The sequence below is a fragment of the Drosophila simulans genome, chromosome 2L (assembly GCF_016746395.2).
Source record: "Drosophila simulans strain w501 chromosome 2L, Prin_Dsim_3.1, whole genome shotgun sequence".
Lineage (NCBI taxonomy): Eukaryota > Metazoa > Arthropoda > Insecta > Diptera > Drosophilidae > Drosophila > Drosophila simulans.
The window spans coordinates 779,501-793,966 of NC_052520.2; the positions used below are offsets into that span (position 1 = coordinate 779,501).

Here is a 14,466-nt window from a genome sequence, read left to right on the forward strand (position 1 = left end):
CTCGCCTCTTAATTGAATTAATTAGCTTGCGCCTATGCAAATGCGCCGCTTAAGGCCCCAACTACAGCTGCATAATGCATTTTTCATAGATATCGTATATTCTGCATGCCATATGTGCCAAGTGTCAATATATCGTGAGCCAAGTTGTGTTCTGGCACACATGTGCCTTGGCCATTATTCTTCAAAATGCGCCGCGAGCCGGGCTCAAAACTTGAGTCGGGCAGCCGCCGTTTGTTTCTTCACACAATTGCACATTGCGATACCCCCTACGAAATACCCATGCCCTATATAGGGTCCAATGGGTCGATCACGAACTTTGTCACACGCAAAGAGGGGCATTTCAATTTCCAGAGGAGTCACGAAAGCGGGGAAAGACCCCATTTATGGTAGGTGGTCGAGCTATGAACATTGTTCTCTGTTCATTGGTGTTAACAGCAACGGGGTGCCAGCGATGCCGCATGAATCAAGGTCATCTGGCCATTCAAGGAGGTGGCGATAGCAACTGTTTCTCTACTCAACTCAGTGATAAAGTATCGCCTTGCAAATTCATTTTATTGCAGAGTATACCAGCTTCGATCTTTCCCTTCAGCTTACCCTTGTGTTTTGTTGCTGTTGTGCGGTTTGTTTGCACTCGTATTTCATTTCAGCGGGCAGGGAAAAATGGAAAGGGGAGTGCGGTAGATGCGGGGGGCCAACGTAACGCCAACACACTCCAAAGCCGCTGCCAAGTAGACCTTCAGACGCCAAACACTCCAACGCCAGCTTCAGTCGCATAAGTCGGAGCAACGTCGCAGCCAACGCAGCCACAAGAGCATTCATTCGGCATTCAGCATTATTCAGCCAGTCAGTGGGACAGTTGGACAGGTGGCAAGGGGGGTCAAAGGGGCCCAAGAGCCCCCGAGGGGGACGGCGAAGGGGTCAAGGTGCCAGAGGGGCAGACAGTTGGACTGGCAAGAGAGCTTGACGCTCGACAGCTCGAGTTTGCAATTGCGCACTTCTGAAAACCGTGGCGCAAATTTTGATCTGCTTGCATGGCATACACTGAACGAAAATGCATAGCAAAATAGGACGATTTCCTATTCCTTCCCTTGACTTTCATTGTATCTTGCACCCATCTTGTATATCAGTTCATCACCCATATATTTCTTACTGTGCACGCACTCTGTGCCACACACGGAGGTCGATTATTCGCGTCTTACAACTTGCATCTCGCATCTTGCATCTCCATAAATATAAATATTGCCACCTTTGCTCACAGCTCATTTGCTTATTGTTTGCCCGCCGCCGATTTCATTCACCTGTGCAGTTGGGCTCTCGAGTCTGCGCTGCGGATTGACACCTGACATGGCGGCGGAATCGAACAGCAAAGCGGATCTCGGGGTTTCAGATCTTACACCCGACATAATGAAAGCGTCATAGAAAATATATATAGAGTAGTGCATTTAAGATAGAGCAGCGTGTCGTTTAATGCACATGTTTCTAGATTATTTTTTATTATTTTTATGGGCAAGGCAAACATATATCGTACTTCGTCATGGTAGTAGTTAAAGTGTGAAAAATAGCCGAATCCATAATCCAGTTGCCTTCGCAGATCTCAGCACCGTGTACCTTATCTTCGGGCCCTCAGTACGGAGTAATTTATTCACTCATTCATATGCACATGCACTTTTGAATGTATCCATATAATTATATAAGCCCGATTTGGCTCACTTGTGCAAAACCACTGGCCGAGTGGTGCAGGCGTTGAGTTATTGAGCCCAGTGATGATTCATTCCATTCATTCGACCGATCGTTAATACTCACCCATCGATCGGCAGATTTATGGCCATGTTGATAGGCAAATTTCCGTTTGCGTTTGAATCGCAGAAATTAAGTCGCAGTTAAAATTGGTACAACCTAAGATGTAGTGTGTGAACTCGAAGATACTTAATCTAGTGACACATAATTAGTAGATCAATGAATAGACAACTCATTCTCTGAATAATACACACGCTTAGCACATATGTTCGACGTAAGTGATCGTTTGGAAGTCCAATCAAAAGCTGACCTCTGAATATAATCCTCATATACATGAAAGCTATGTTTAAAATCATGGGAATAAATTATGATGCAACGCCAAAATGTTGGCTTCTTTTCAAAGTGTCAATAGGCATTCATATAAAGCTAATCGTTTGATTGTAGGCACATCGTTGCATTGGGTGTTTTTTTGAGAAAACGGCCCAGAAAGTATACACTGTAAATTACTTTGAAGTAGGTGGTATAATAACTTTATTGTATTCAGCGTATGCGTTCGCGTACAAATCGAATGTCGGATATTGGTTAGTAAGTATTGCATATATGCAGATACATATTTGTTATCGCTACTAAGTCTGCTATCAGTCTACGAATGCATGTGTGATATTTGGTATCAGTAACTGAAAATGAGTAATTGGTAAGTGATATTCCATAGCCATAAGTTGTTAATTCTTTATCAGGGGCGTATAACCAAACGTGAGTTTTAGGAAATTAGGAGGTTAACTAAATCTAAACCTAGGCCAGCTCTTGCACAACCTGCTTGTTCTACCTTTCAATCTCTCCTCAATCAACTTAAACATTGATCTCTCATAATATACTCCCGAACAACACATATATAACGTATAAATAAGCAACATTATAAAACAAATCAGCGTGGTGACCCCATCACAATCGAGCTTACAAAATAATACCCATAGATTATGCACATAGTTCCCAGGATGGATCACAAAAATCCCGCGCTCGGCGTTTTTCGTCCTTCGGGCTTAAGGTAAAATGTGTGTGCTTACATGTGGCATATAATATTCCTATGCGAGTCCTACAAGGTGAATATTCCATATTTACGTATGCGGAGTCCTTTAAGTGTTCAGGCTAATTAATTGCTATCGACACTGGTCCAAAAGAGGAGTAAATTCAATGCGGGTGGGTTCGTCAGACAGTCTCTCGATATATATCCGATCATTTGTTGTTTAAAGATCCTATATCAAAAATTTGTTTGTTGGGGAACACTGTGGTCTATTGGTGGTGAATATCATAGGTGTTGTATTGTGGTGGTGGCGGTACTGGGACTATAGAGCTGATGCTGACGAACTAAAATCGAGTCTGGGCTGTTCAAAACATCCTAGACCCTGCGGTTACAGTGCTCCTGCTGCAGGTTCACGTTATTCATCACCGCACTAATGTCCACCACCACCGAGTCCGTCATCGTCATAACGCACTTGCTGCTCGTCTCCAACTCGGTCTGCCCCTCGAGAAGTCCCCCATCGTGGTGTCCATGTCCATGTCCATTGGGGGTGCCAGCGGGCATGTCCTGAAGGGATAGTCATCAGATTGGCAAAATGTCTTCAAGTAGTTAATTATTCATACCTGATAGTTAACGGAAGCTGCATCCAAAGCCATCAACTCCTTTCGCGACAACTCCTCGACTACGGCAGCAGTGTAGCAGTCACCCAGCATATTATTGGTGGTGCGAATCCGATCCCTGCAAGAGAAGAATCTTCGATAAAGCTTTGGCGCAGTGGAACTGCCATTCCAAATCAGATCCATACTCACACAAACCAGTCCACGGCGAAGAGGAGCGTCACATCCTGAACAGGAGCATCAATGGCGGTCAGCACCACGAGAAGGAGTACCAGGGCAGCACTCGGAACGCTGGCCGAGCTCATGGAGGCAGCCGTGGAGGTCAGGAGCACCGTGAGGAGCTCTCCAAATCCCAGGACCATGCCGCTCATCTGGGCAATAAATATCGAGGCCACCGCGATGTATAGGGCCGTTCCGTCCATGTTGATGTTGCATCCGATCGGGAGGACAAATCGCGTGATCCGCGGATCCACCTTGAGTTTCTCGTTCATGCAGCGGAATGTAATGGGCAGGGCAGCGGCGCTAAGGGGCGTGGCAGTCGCAGTTTGGTCGAGGAGTGTGTTGATTTTTTTTGGTGAATGAGTATTAGTGGGTGGTTCGGATACAACATCAGGTCGTGGCAAATACCGAAAGAAAGAAAAAATACACATTTAACGCACTCCTACTGAAACTAAAACTGAGTTCCTAGTCAGTTAAACATTTAAACGAATTTTGATTGGCTATTGCTAAGTTTTAAAGAAAACAGTAAAGGATTCTAAACTTTAAACTATAAATTAGTAAACTAATTTTGTGGCTTGTCTAGCAAAAAGTTAAAATGGGAATGTTGTTATTTAAAAACTTTCCAATAACTTCGTTTCGTTGATTTACTTCACTTCATGTTATGAGCGGACTTCAAGTTCATTTAGTTCAAAATTTTGTCATACAATATTTTTCGAATGTGATTTATAAACTTGTCTATTGTTTAAGACATAGCTAACAAGGGGTATTTCACGTGTCGTTGGACCGAAAAATTGAAAATCTCTTGAAGCTTAACTTTCATCAAAGGCCAAACAGATTCATCAGATTATAGACCCAAGGACTTATAAATCCCGAATGAACACAGAACTCACGTTGAGGCCGTGGCGAAGGCGGTAAGCATGGCCTGGATGAGTCCGGCGTAGAACTTGAACGGATTGCGACGCACGACGACGAAATATACGGCCTGCATCACCACAAACTGGTAGATAAACACGCCGATGGCCACCGTGACGATGAACCACATGAGTTGCGACATCACCAGGCCCAAATCGCCCACGCTCAGTATCTTCCCAGCGATCACAGAACTAATGCCCACGGGTGTCAGCCACATCACGCAGGTGACCATCTTCATGATCACCTCAAAAATGGCGGCAAAGAAGTCAACCACGACCTGACCCTTCTGGCCGATGGTTCCCAAAAAAGTGCCGAACACCAGGCAGAAGAAGACGATGCCCAGGGTGTTGGTTCCACTGCGGTACTGGATGTCCCTCACCAGCACCACCTCCTCCGTAAGGTCCTCAGATAAGCGTTGGGCCTCCGATCCGGATGCCAAGGTGTCATTCATCGTCTCGTTGAAGACGTGCAGGATGCTCGGCTTGGGCAAGTAGACGGTGTGCGCCTGCTGAATGGAGGCCTGAAACAGGTTGTCCGGAAATACGTTCCTGAAGATAAGAAAACACAAGTAATAGTAAAATATGAAAATTAACTCTTTTAGCTTATGTCTATGGCATTGTATCACAATTAGGGTCGGCTTTTATTGTCGATCTACTATAAACTACAAACTAATTTTCTTTGCACAGCTTTAAGCAGTTATATTCGTAAACTGCTTAGTCGTACTAGAGAATCGGACCGCTTGCCAGGTTTTGACACTAGTTGCCGCTTTAAGCTCACATGTAGAGGGCGCCACTGAGGCTGCTAACAGGTTTTATAGCTTTTTATGTTGCTAAGAGCGTTTTGGTAATAAAATTGAACTCACCTGCCCAAATCCAAAAGACTATCTAGAAGGTTAACTGCCCGCCGATCGGTAGATCGATCGTCCGCATTGTGCAGATCCGGATTTCCAGGATGGATGAGCAGAACGAGAGCGATTCCCAGTGCAGCGTTGAAGAACGAAGTGCTGGCAAAGTAAACCAACGTGCGCAGCGCTATCTTGCCGTTCATCTTGGCGTTAAGGCTGGCCGATCCGGCAATAAGGCTCGATATAACTAGCGGCAAGATCATCAGCTTGAGTACGCGCATAAACAGTTCGCCTGGATAGGAAATCAGCATGATGGAGTCCCCGTGTAAATTTAGCGGTCGCAAGGAGAGTCCTGTCGGATAAGTAGTACATTAATGGAATATTTCTACAAAACTCTTCTGAGTTGGCAATCAAATTGTTTGCACTAAAATTAGGTCGTCTTTTGAAGTTATCGGACTTACCTAGTACTACACCGAGGAGAACTCCGGAAAGGGTGACCAGGAGCATTAGATTCTCGGAGAGCCACCTGCGATAACCGGTCAACTCAACGGGGGCATCGCTGCATTCCGTGGTCTTCGGAGGCAGCTCAGTTGAGGTGGGGGGACCCATTTTGGCGAAGAGGTAATCTGAAAATTTGCCAGACTTTTCCATTTCCATTGTCCAAATGTCCAAGCTTCCGGGTGGCGCAGATTAAGGCGCAGCGGAGCGGTGGCGACAAAACCGATAACCAAAAACCAAGAGAGGAGCAAGCAAGACAGGGCGACCGAGAGAAAGAGAGAGCTAGCGATTGGTGGGGGATTCCCCTGTGTTTCAGTTGGAATGCGGCTGCTCCTGTTGCGGAATAGATGGATGTTTGGCTGGTTGCTCGGTCGGTGCTGGTGTCCAGTTATTGATTTTTTAAGTACTTCACATTGAACTTGAGGATGTTGATTAGGTAGGCCATTCTACCGGTGCGGAGTTGTCTTCCTTTTGTTCGGCGGCGTTTGCGTTCCGCCTCTAAGCCTCGTTCCTTCCTCGCTGCTGCGGCGTTTGTTTGTTAACGGCTCCGTTGTTGTGGCTTTTGGCAACTGACCGCTCTGGAAAGGCAATCAGATGGGGCTGACCTTCGCAAGCGGGCGGAGGGTGGTGCTGGCTCTCTTCAAGACGCTGAACTGCACTCGCACTCGCGGCCCGTGTTGTGCACACACACGGATAATCGATTTTTCAGAGTCCGGGTCAGCGGTCGTCTGTCACTGTGTCAGGTCCTGTTCGACCTTAAATTCGGTTTCAAATAGGAGGTGCTTATATGCTCCTGGTTTCTTTTTCCAAGCCTTAAAGAGTGGCCTTAGGTTCAGCCTTCTTCCGCTTTCGTTTTCACTATTTTCAGCCGTGTCTGATTATCCTTTTTCTGCTCCTGATTCACAGCTCCTGGGAATGCGAACCGCTCACTTCAAGCTTGCTCCTGCGAATGTGCCACTCTCTCGCTGGGTCAGCTTTTTATCCAAAAAAGCCACTCAGGAGTCGAGTGTCCTGTGTGCCATAAACACGAGCGAATCTCTCTCTTTCTCGCGGCGCATTTATGGCAAATGCCGGCAGGGAAATGAAAACGAAATGGAAATTGAAATTGAAATGGAGACGCGATGCAGACATCACGCACCGTCGAAAAGCTGATTGACGCTCCATAATTATCATAAAGCGGAAAATTCCGCTTGGCGAGCACGCAAAAATTGATTAGAAAGAAGCCACGCAGAGAAATTAGCTCAATAATCATATGTGAAATTAAATCGTATTTAAAAGTAATGGGAGAGTCTATAAGAACAACAACAAATCCTTCCGTGCAGCATTGTTATTAATATATTAAATCCTTTAATTAAAGCTTGAATATGGTACTAACATAAATCAGCTGCTCGGTTCAAAGCATATAATATAATTTTCTTTTCCGTGGAAATGCTACTTTTGTGCTCTAAGTGCAAAACCACTTTCCAAACCTTTCCAGGTAATTTGATTTAATAGCGGTGCTAATCGATTTAAGTCACTTGGCAATTGCCACCGAATGTCCTCGGGGATAAGGGAGAGCACCGGGAGAGGGTTCGTCGCTAAAAGACGTTTATCGATCTGCAAGAGAGTGCGCCTTGTTAGCTGTCATTCATAAATCATGTGAGAGCCCCGGCCCTTTGCCCCCGAAGACCCAAAACCTATTGGCCATCTCTTGGGCAGTGGGCCAAATCAATAGGGCAGTGCTATATTTAACTTCTTGGCCTGGCCACAACAAACAAATCGTTCCGCGTCCGCCGGGATCCGGCTGAATTCGGTTGTCATATTGCAATTCGCATTGCATTCCCCAAGTCCCAGTGGCGAAACATCCTCGCCATATCCCCCAATCTCTGGCAGATAATTAAGATAATTGCAGCGACGAGTTTCGCCTGTCGTTTTGATTTTTGCCCGCTGCAAGACAGAAATTTATTGGCACTTCCCCTTCGCAAAACTTTCAGCATATGTAGATCTGAGATATATAGATATCGCCGAGATGGGCGAACTTGAACTTGACATTTGGCAGGGGTTTCTTCGAATGCTTAGGAGAAGGAACGACATCTATGTGCATAGAAGAAACAGAGGGAGAATTCCTTGGCTTCCATTATAAATAGTTAGTGTGTTAGGCTCTTGAGCCCCTAATCGATTCAACCTGTCACTTGCCTCATTCATTTCGGTTTCGCTTAGCTGACGCAAATTATAGACAGGCACGAAAGCGAAAAACTTTCAAAGCGATCGAAGGTCACCCCGCGTCCCCAAAGTTCACTCTCTTCTGGACTGAAACTCGCAACAGAAATACGCCGAATAGGAAGTACCCTTTACGAAGTTTTTTATACTAGTATTAGTATGGTTCATTGTTAAACTTGGTCGAAAATAACGTGCAAAAATTGTGAACTTCAAAAATGGTTGGTAGTGAAAATGCTTGATCGGTTCTCTGAGTGCTGCTAAAACACCAAACTGTTAATGGCAACTTAATAACTATATTTCAGGTTTCACTTGTCGCCACCGCTCTGTAATTTTCCATGTTGTTTTTGGATGAGCTCACCTCGGACGATTAACCACAGATTACCCAGGATGGAGCTGGTTGATGGCACTCCCCGCGATAATTATTGTTCTGCGATATGTCTCACTTTGCACTCACTCGTTGGTATTTTTCTTGGCACTTTATCACCGCCTCTTGCTTCTTTTTGCCCGCACACCACTGCGTATACTTAACGTTTTGCCAATGCAGTCAGTTGGAATAATTTCCGCAGCAGTTTCTGCTGCCGTTGCATCAACAGTTTCAAAATGCGTTGCACTGCTGTAGCCGTTGTAGAGGATTGTCTTCTACCTGCGAATGCCACAAAGTGGTAGGCACCCCCAAGGGGGCTTCGGTGTTAGGGGACAATGTTTGCTTTTCTATGCTTTGGTCTGGATTCGAGGGGGCTTGACTTCAAGGTTTGTTTACTAGGAAAGACTAAGTGGGTGGGGGTGTTGATTGGAAACAGAACGAGAAACGAATGGTGAGAGTACCAAAATTAAATTACGCCCCAGCTTTTGGTTAGGTGATTCACAATGCAAGTGTGAAAGGCTTAAATTGTTCTTCGACCGACTGTTGTATGACCCTCATGCCGGTTATAGCAACCGCTCATAACTGGGAAATACCGACAATTAGTAGACACCCCTTCCAGGGAAAAACAAATATGGTTGGGCTTTACTTTCTTGTATGTTCTTTGGCATTTGTTTAGTTATGTACCAATTAATAACACATTATTGCCGAGTACTGATGACCTACTGAACTTTGCTAACTAAACTGGAAACATTCCTCCTTAGCTTCCTACACGGAAGTGAATGGGTTTCTGGGACGTGTGGGGATCGGGTAGGATCTCCGGGTACCTCAACACGAAACGCTCGACGCGACACGGAACCGGAGACTGCAGCCGGAATGCCGCGAGGTCGCGGTCTTAACTGCCTGGCGATCGACGGACGCTGAGCGCTCTAACGGAACGGAATCTCGGACGGAATCCACTCTGCACTGAACGCGATCTGAAGCGGCTCCTCCGATGTCCGCTGGGCTCGCCAATTGAACAGAAAGTGAGCAATGTATTTAATTTAAGCAGTTGCGACCAGAAGAGCCCACCGCCAGGCACATTTCTTTGGCTTTGTTTTCGCCACATTTCGTTTTCACTTTGGTGCAAGGGTTCTCAGTGTTATTTCTCTAATTCTCTGGTCACCTTATGCGACAGCGAGAGAGCGAGAAAGCCGCTCGTGACGCCAGCAAAACGCGTCAAAGAGACCTCATCTGTCTCTGTTCTGACTGTGCCTATATACTATGTTTATATCACCGCCCCACCTTCTCCCCTCAACAAAAACAAACGTCCCAACACCCGAAAATAAACGACAATTGTTTAATGCACTTTGACACACTTTAAATCCTTAGGAAAATTACCTTAAACAGACACGAATGCCAAAACTAGGAAATACACGACTAAAAGATACCCATTAAATATGAAGTCAAATAACAAGCACCTTAAATTAAACCGGATATGATACTTGAAAGTAGGTGGAAAGCTAAATACGCGTGATATTATAATTTTTCATTGTAAGTCAAATATGTTGTCAAGTCAGCACACCCATTAATACTCTTGCTGGTATTTCAAATGATCAAGTAAACGATTCTGTTATTGCTCAACTTGCGTGGATCTCAGATACAGCCTAAAGTGGAAAATTGCAACCCGAAGGGTGCGAGAAAGCAGCCAGCTGAGAAAATTACGCATACGCCTCGTTGCCAGATGCCAAGGTACCGAGATGAAACACTTTCGTATGTTTCTATTTGTCATTTTAATTAGAGCGTGTTGCAGGTGCACTGCTATTGGGCAAAAGGGATAGGGGCACATAGAAATATTCTACCCATGAGAGAATTGCTTTCAAAAACAAATTGGCCACCGCAATCTGGCTTCCTCAAATGATAGGCCTCATTATAGGCCCAATTTACATAATACATAAGCAGAGATAAATGGAGACGGAAAATAACACTGATATGGGGACATTGCGTGCCGACTTGTATCAGCGATAGTTGATGGGGAGTCCGCCAAAGGTTGCCTTACATAAGCAGACCGTTGAGCCGCAAAAAGCCAATTAGGGTTCGAAAGGTGAAGGAGCCTGCCCCCGGCCACCTGCCCCCGGCGGACCAAAAGGAGACGTCATCGCAAGTGCCGACAGTACCACCGACCAAGCCACAACGCACTGCAGACACATATGCATTCTAATCCATGTTCCGTTAGATATTGTAAAGTTCAACGTTAAAAGTTAGTAACTGCTAGGACTGTATCTAAATCAAGAAATGACAATGGCTTCATTCTAATACATTCAGATACTTATTTGAAAAACACAACCTGCAATAATGGTGTACCACTAATAGATAGTAAAATTTCAGGGAATCCCTTAATCATTTTATTAGCATTTGAGTCCGAAATATTTCTTCAGAGCGAACGATTGCGTCGATTGGACTAGCTGTTACTCATTTATGGCAGTATGAACATTGGGGAGTGCCATAAAGTGGTTCGCGACCCGGCTAAGGAAAAGCTGTTGATGAAAGCGAATCGCACATAAAGGGTGCCACATGCAACAGCTGTCGTTTGTTTACAACCGGCGAACTGAGCTTACTCACTTTGGTTGAACCGAGTTGAAGGCCCAACATTGATGCTGGTCGGTATAAAAGAAGACTCTGCACCGCCAGCACTTAACAGTCTGTATTTCTCACAGACCAAGCGGCCGCAGCGGGTAAAATATTAGTACAGTGTTCTCTCGGTACGTGGAATACGTGAATTTTTCCGGTAGAAATAAAACTTTATTTCGAAAAACACGAAATATATGCTCAACATAAACGTGAATAAATATTTATTTTATGAGTTCAACATTTAAAAATTCAACATTACTTTCGAGTGCAGATTTCACCAATAGCTTGTGCATACAAAAACGAAATATCTCGTGTGCCAATCAGCAGCCAAATCCGATCTCGAAATAAATCAAATGATGTTGAATTTACAGCCCGCCGAAAATATTGTGTGTGGATTTTTGTGCTCTTTCTGTTCGGCTTTTCGACCAGCTAATTCAATTTGGTGCGAAAACCCGAAAACGTTAACTTTCAAACGGAACCTAATCCAATTAACCGGGATGGAGCGGCAGGAACCCGGAGCACATGCAAATTATCCGATTCTGTTCCGTTCTTAATTAACATTTAAAATGTTTCGTGTTTTTTTCGCCTTGAACCTTTTTGCGCGAAAACCACTCGGCGACCGCAGTTGTGGTGCGTTGGGTGGTTGGGTGGCTGGATGGTTTGGTGGTGTGGCACGGTGTTTTTCTCACCCTCTTTGAGATGCATATTCAGAAAGTTGCGAAATGTTAAATATTTGTAACACCTGAAAAATTGAATATATTTCATTAAAAGTGCAAAGTTTTCCGACGGCAGCGGCTGTTGTGGAAACATCAGGAGAATCGGCAAATGGGATGATGTACGAGGTTCAGTCTCAACCGCAGTCAATAAATAAACTTGGGAAAGAGCGTGAAAATGTATTGGGAAATCGAACTGAACCCAAGTAATGGGGAGTAAGAAGGTGACCCCTACCTCTATTGAAGAAATGTGCTTGATGCCTTGCTGTTAAAATGTTTCATCAAGTTTATACCTAAAATGAATGGTAGCCCACTCTACACAAACCATGTTAATCATATATATCGAACAGCTATTGATCTTTTTTCTGTGTGCCGTGCCTCCTGGCCAACTGGCGACTAACTCAATTTGCAAGCTTCAGCTTCAGTCACAGTCGCAGCTTTTCCTTTCCTCTTCTGGAAAAACCGCGACACAAAAATGGACGACAGCCGGTGGAACTGGCGGTGGTTTGTCCTGGTGACGGCGGTGGTGGCACGTGATGGGGGTACCCGGCTTACAGCAGATGTGGGCCGATGTCTGTTTAAAGCGCCATCATAATCAGCAGCATCATCATCATCAGCATCAGCTTGGAGGGAGACCTGCTCCTCCGCTTCCACCATGCTTTTCCCTTTGCCCGCCCTCTCCCTGTCGCCGACTGGTCATGTTGTGCTTTGTTAAAAGGATTTTCACGGATTTCCGTTGTAATTTGAAAAGTTTTTTGTACAACTTTTTTCATTAGAATAAGAGAGAGGCGTAGGCGGAAGAGGCATCCTGCTCCTGCGAAAGGTAAATGGTAAATGGCTCGGCCGTGTTAGTTTTTGAAGTGGCCTGCCACGAGCAGCCGGCGAACAGGTGTTAATTGTTTTCAAGCTAATTTGCCCCGGCGATAATGAATTTTTCGCCAGACCAGGCCAAAAAGAAGAAAATTATAATTAAATTGTCCTGAAAGCGACGCGGATTTCGAGAACTTTACCTAAGTCTGTCTTACCTACACACAGAAAAAAAAAAGTTACTTTGGTCCGTATTGGTCTGTATTAGCTGATGACGCTGATTCGCGTATACAATGTTATTGATCTTTCAATTGAAAATCTGACTGAGAAAATCCAGCTGGATATTTTCACTCTTTATAAAACTGCCTCACATTACTTACTTCTTAGAATTGTCTCAATCCGGACTAGTACATAGTGGAAAGGGATTTGGCTGAAACAAATTGCTTAACCCAGCTATTTGAACTGTTGACTAAACACTCCGAGGGACAATAAAGTTGAGAGTGCCCTACATTCCGCCTCTTCCTCGGCCAAGTGCCTTTACCTACCGATTCCTTTGTCAACCTTGAAAAGGCGCGCAGGTGTGAAATGAGCGTGTGAAATGGAAGCAGGCCCGCTCCAAAGGGAGTCCTGGGTGGAAGAAGTGGAAAATGAGCAGGATGTGGGGTAGTGCGTGTTTGGGAGATAATTGAATTTCTGATTTTAAGTGCTGTCGAGGCGGAGACATCAGCAGAGGGTAGCTAAACAAGTCACAAAAGTGCAAATTTGCGCCGCAAAGTATGCAGCACTAAATTACGCATACGCCATGTGTTCCAGCTGTGACAGTGTCAGTGGAAAGCGGAACGTGTAAACTGTTTTGACTGGTCTTGCCCAAAAGTTCGGTTCCAGGAGCCGGAAAGTGGGGAAGCTGCCAATTTGCCAAGTGTCCGCAAACAAAGCGAGACACACGAACCAAACGAGACAAACGAGCAAACAACAGATAGTTGTCCACACAACGATGGGTCAGTCAATGTGAACAGTGAATACCCTTTATCCACACACGGATCCAGTTCAGTGAACACTTAATCCGGCCCTCACATAATTTAAATTCCTAGATTGCTTTCATACGACACTTAATCTTGATTCGATTTGTACAGCAAACAGAGCACTTCGTCAGCTTAAACCACTTTGGAATTCCTGTAGAGAAGGCAAGTATTACTTCCTATTTGATATGCCTTCTCTCTTCAGCAAATATTTGTTATTATAATACGGTGTAGGTGTCCAATCTTCAAGCCGTATTCCAAGCACCCGCCTGAGAGAAGTTACTCCGACATTTCAAGTGGCATTGTAAAAAGTTTTCCAGCCAGCTCATTTAAAATGCAAATGGAGGCCGCTTGTACACGGGCAATCGTCACGTCCACCTTTCAGCCCCCCCTCCCTCGGTGGCAAATTAGTTTGCAGGCAAAGAGAAACATAAACAGAACACGGCCTATATATCGCCCATTTGGACTATAAATTATCAGGGATATCACTCCTGCAGCGGGCCTTCCTTGGTGAGGAAGTCATATTCGGGATTTATTTCGGGCTGCTCCTCCAGCATAATCCGCTTTTTGCCCCAGCTGAACTTTGGCCTTTCGGCTTCCGCCGCTTTCATAGGTGGCTGAGGGGGTACGGGGTAGTCAAAAGTCGCAACATCACTAACTTCTTAAGTGCAGTGCAACTTTTTGACACTTGAAATTGAGTTTTGCGGTGTAATTGCATTTTATTTGCCAACTTGAACCAAGGGAACCAAACAAAAGTCGCAATCCAATCCCACTCCCATTCGCAATCCCCACTGCACTGCCATTGTAGCTGAAAGCACGGGAATCCAATGGATGCTGTATCTTTCTGTCACTTGGCGCCCGAGCAGGGATGCGCCGGGTAGGTGGGCAGCGGAGGAGGTGTCATCAAATTTG

At 45.1% G+C, this 14,466-nt stretch overlaps 1 protein-coding gene across 2 annotated transcripts; it reads right to left on the minus strand.

Annotated features, from left to right (window-relative positions):
- Positions 1–2,240: 2,240 nt before the first annotated feature.
- Positions 2,241–9,427, minus strand: LOC6730489 (excitatory amino acid transporter). Of its 2 annotated transcripts, XM_016179236.3 has the most exons (8): positions 9,233–9,427; positions 8,403–8,687; positions 5,809–5,973; positions 5,366–5,699; positions 4,482–5,051; positions 3,565–3,894; positions 3,379–3,493; positions 2,241–3,322 (listed from the first exon to the last, which is right to left on the minus strand). In XM_016179236.3, the coding sequence occupies exons 3-8, from the start codon at positions 5,954–5,956 to the stop codon at positions 3,134–3,136; spliced, it is 1,686 nt and encodes a 561-aa protein (XP_016022942.1). In that variant the 5' UTR covers positions 5,957–5,973; positions 8,403–8,687; positions 9,233–9,427; the 3' UTR covers positions 2,241–3,133. The 2 variants fall into 2 exon arrangements, with proteins under 2 accessions (XP_016022942.1, XP_002077670.2); XM_002077634.4 differs by lacking the exons at positions 8,403–8,687; positions 9,233–9,427 and having other exon boundaries at positions 5,809–6,807.
- Positions 9,428–14,466: the final 5,039 nt, after the last annotated feature.

Excerpts from the sequence above, each read along its gene's own strand:
- LOC6730489 (XM_002077634.4), bottom strand. The coding sequence starts at position 6,004 with ATGGAAATGGAAAAGTCTGGCAAATTTTCAGATTACCTCTTCGCCAAA. Across the intron at positions 5,052-5,365 it reads AGTCTTTTGGATTTGGGCAG|GAACGTATTTCCGGACAACC; the intron begins GTGAGTTCAATT and ends TCTTATCTTCAG. Across the intron at positions 3,494-3,564 it reads TTCGCCGTGGACTGGTTTGT|GGATCGGATTCGCACCACCA; the intron begins GTGAGTATGGAT and ends CTTCTCTTGCAG.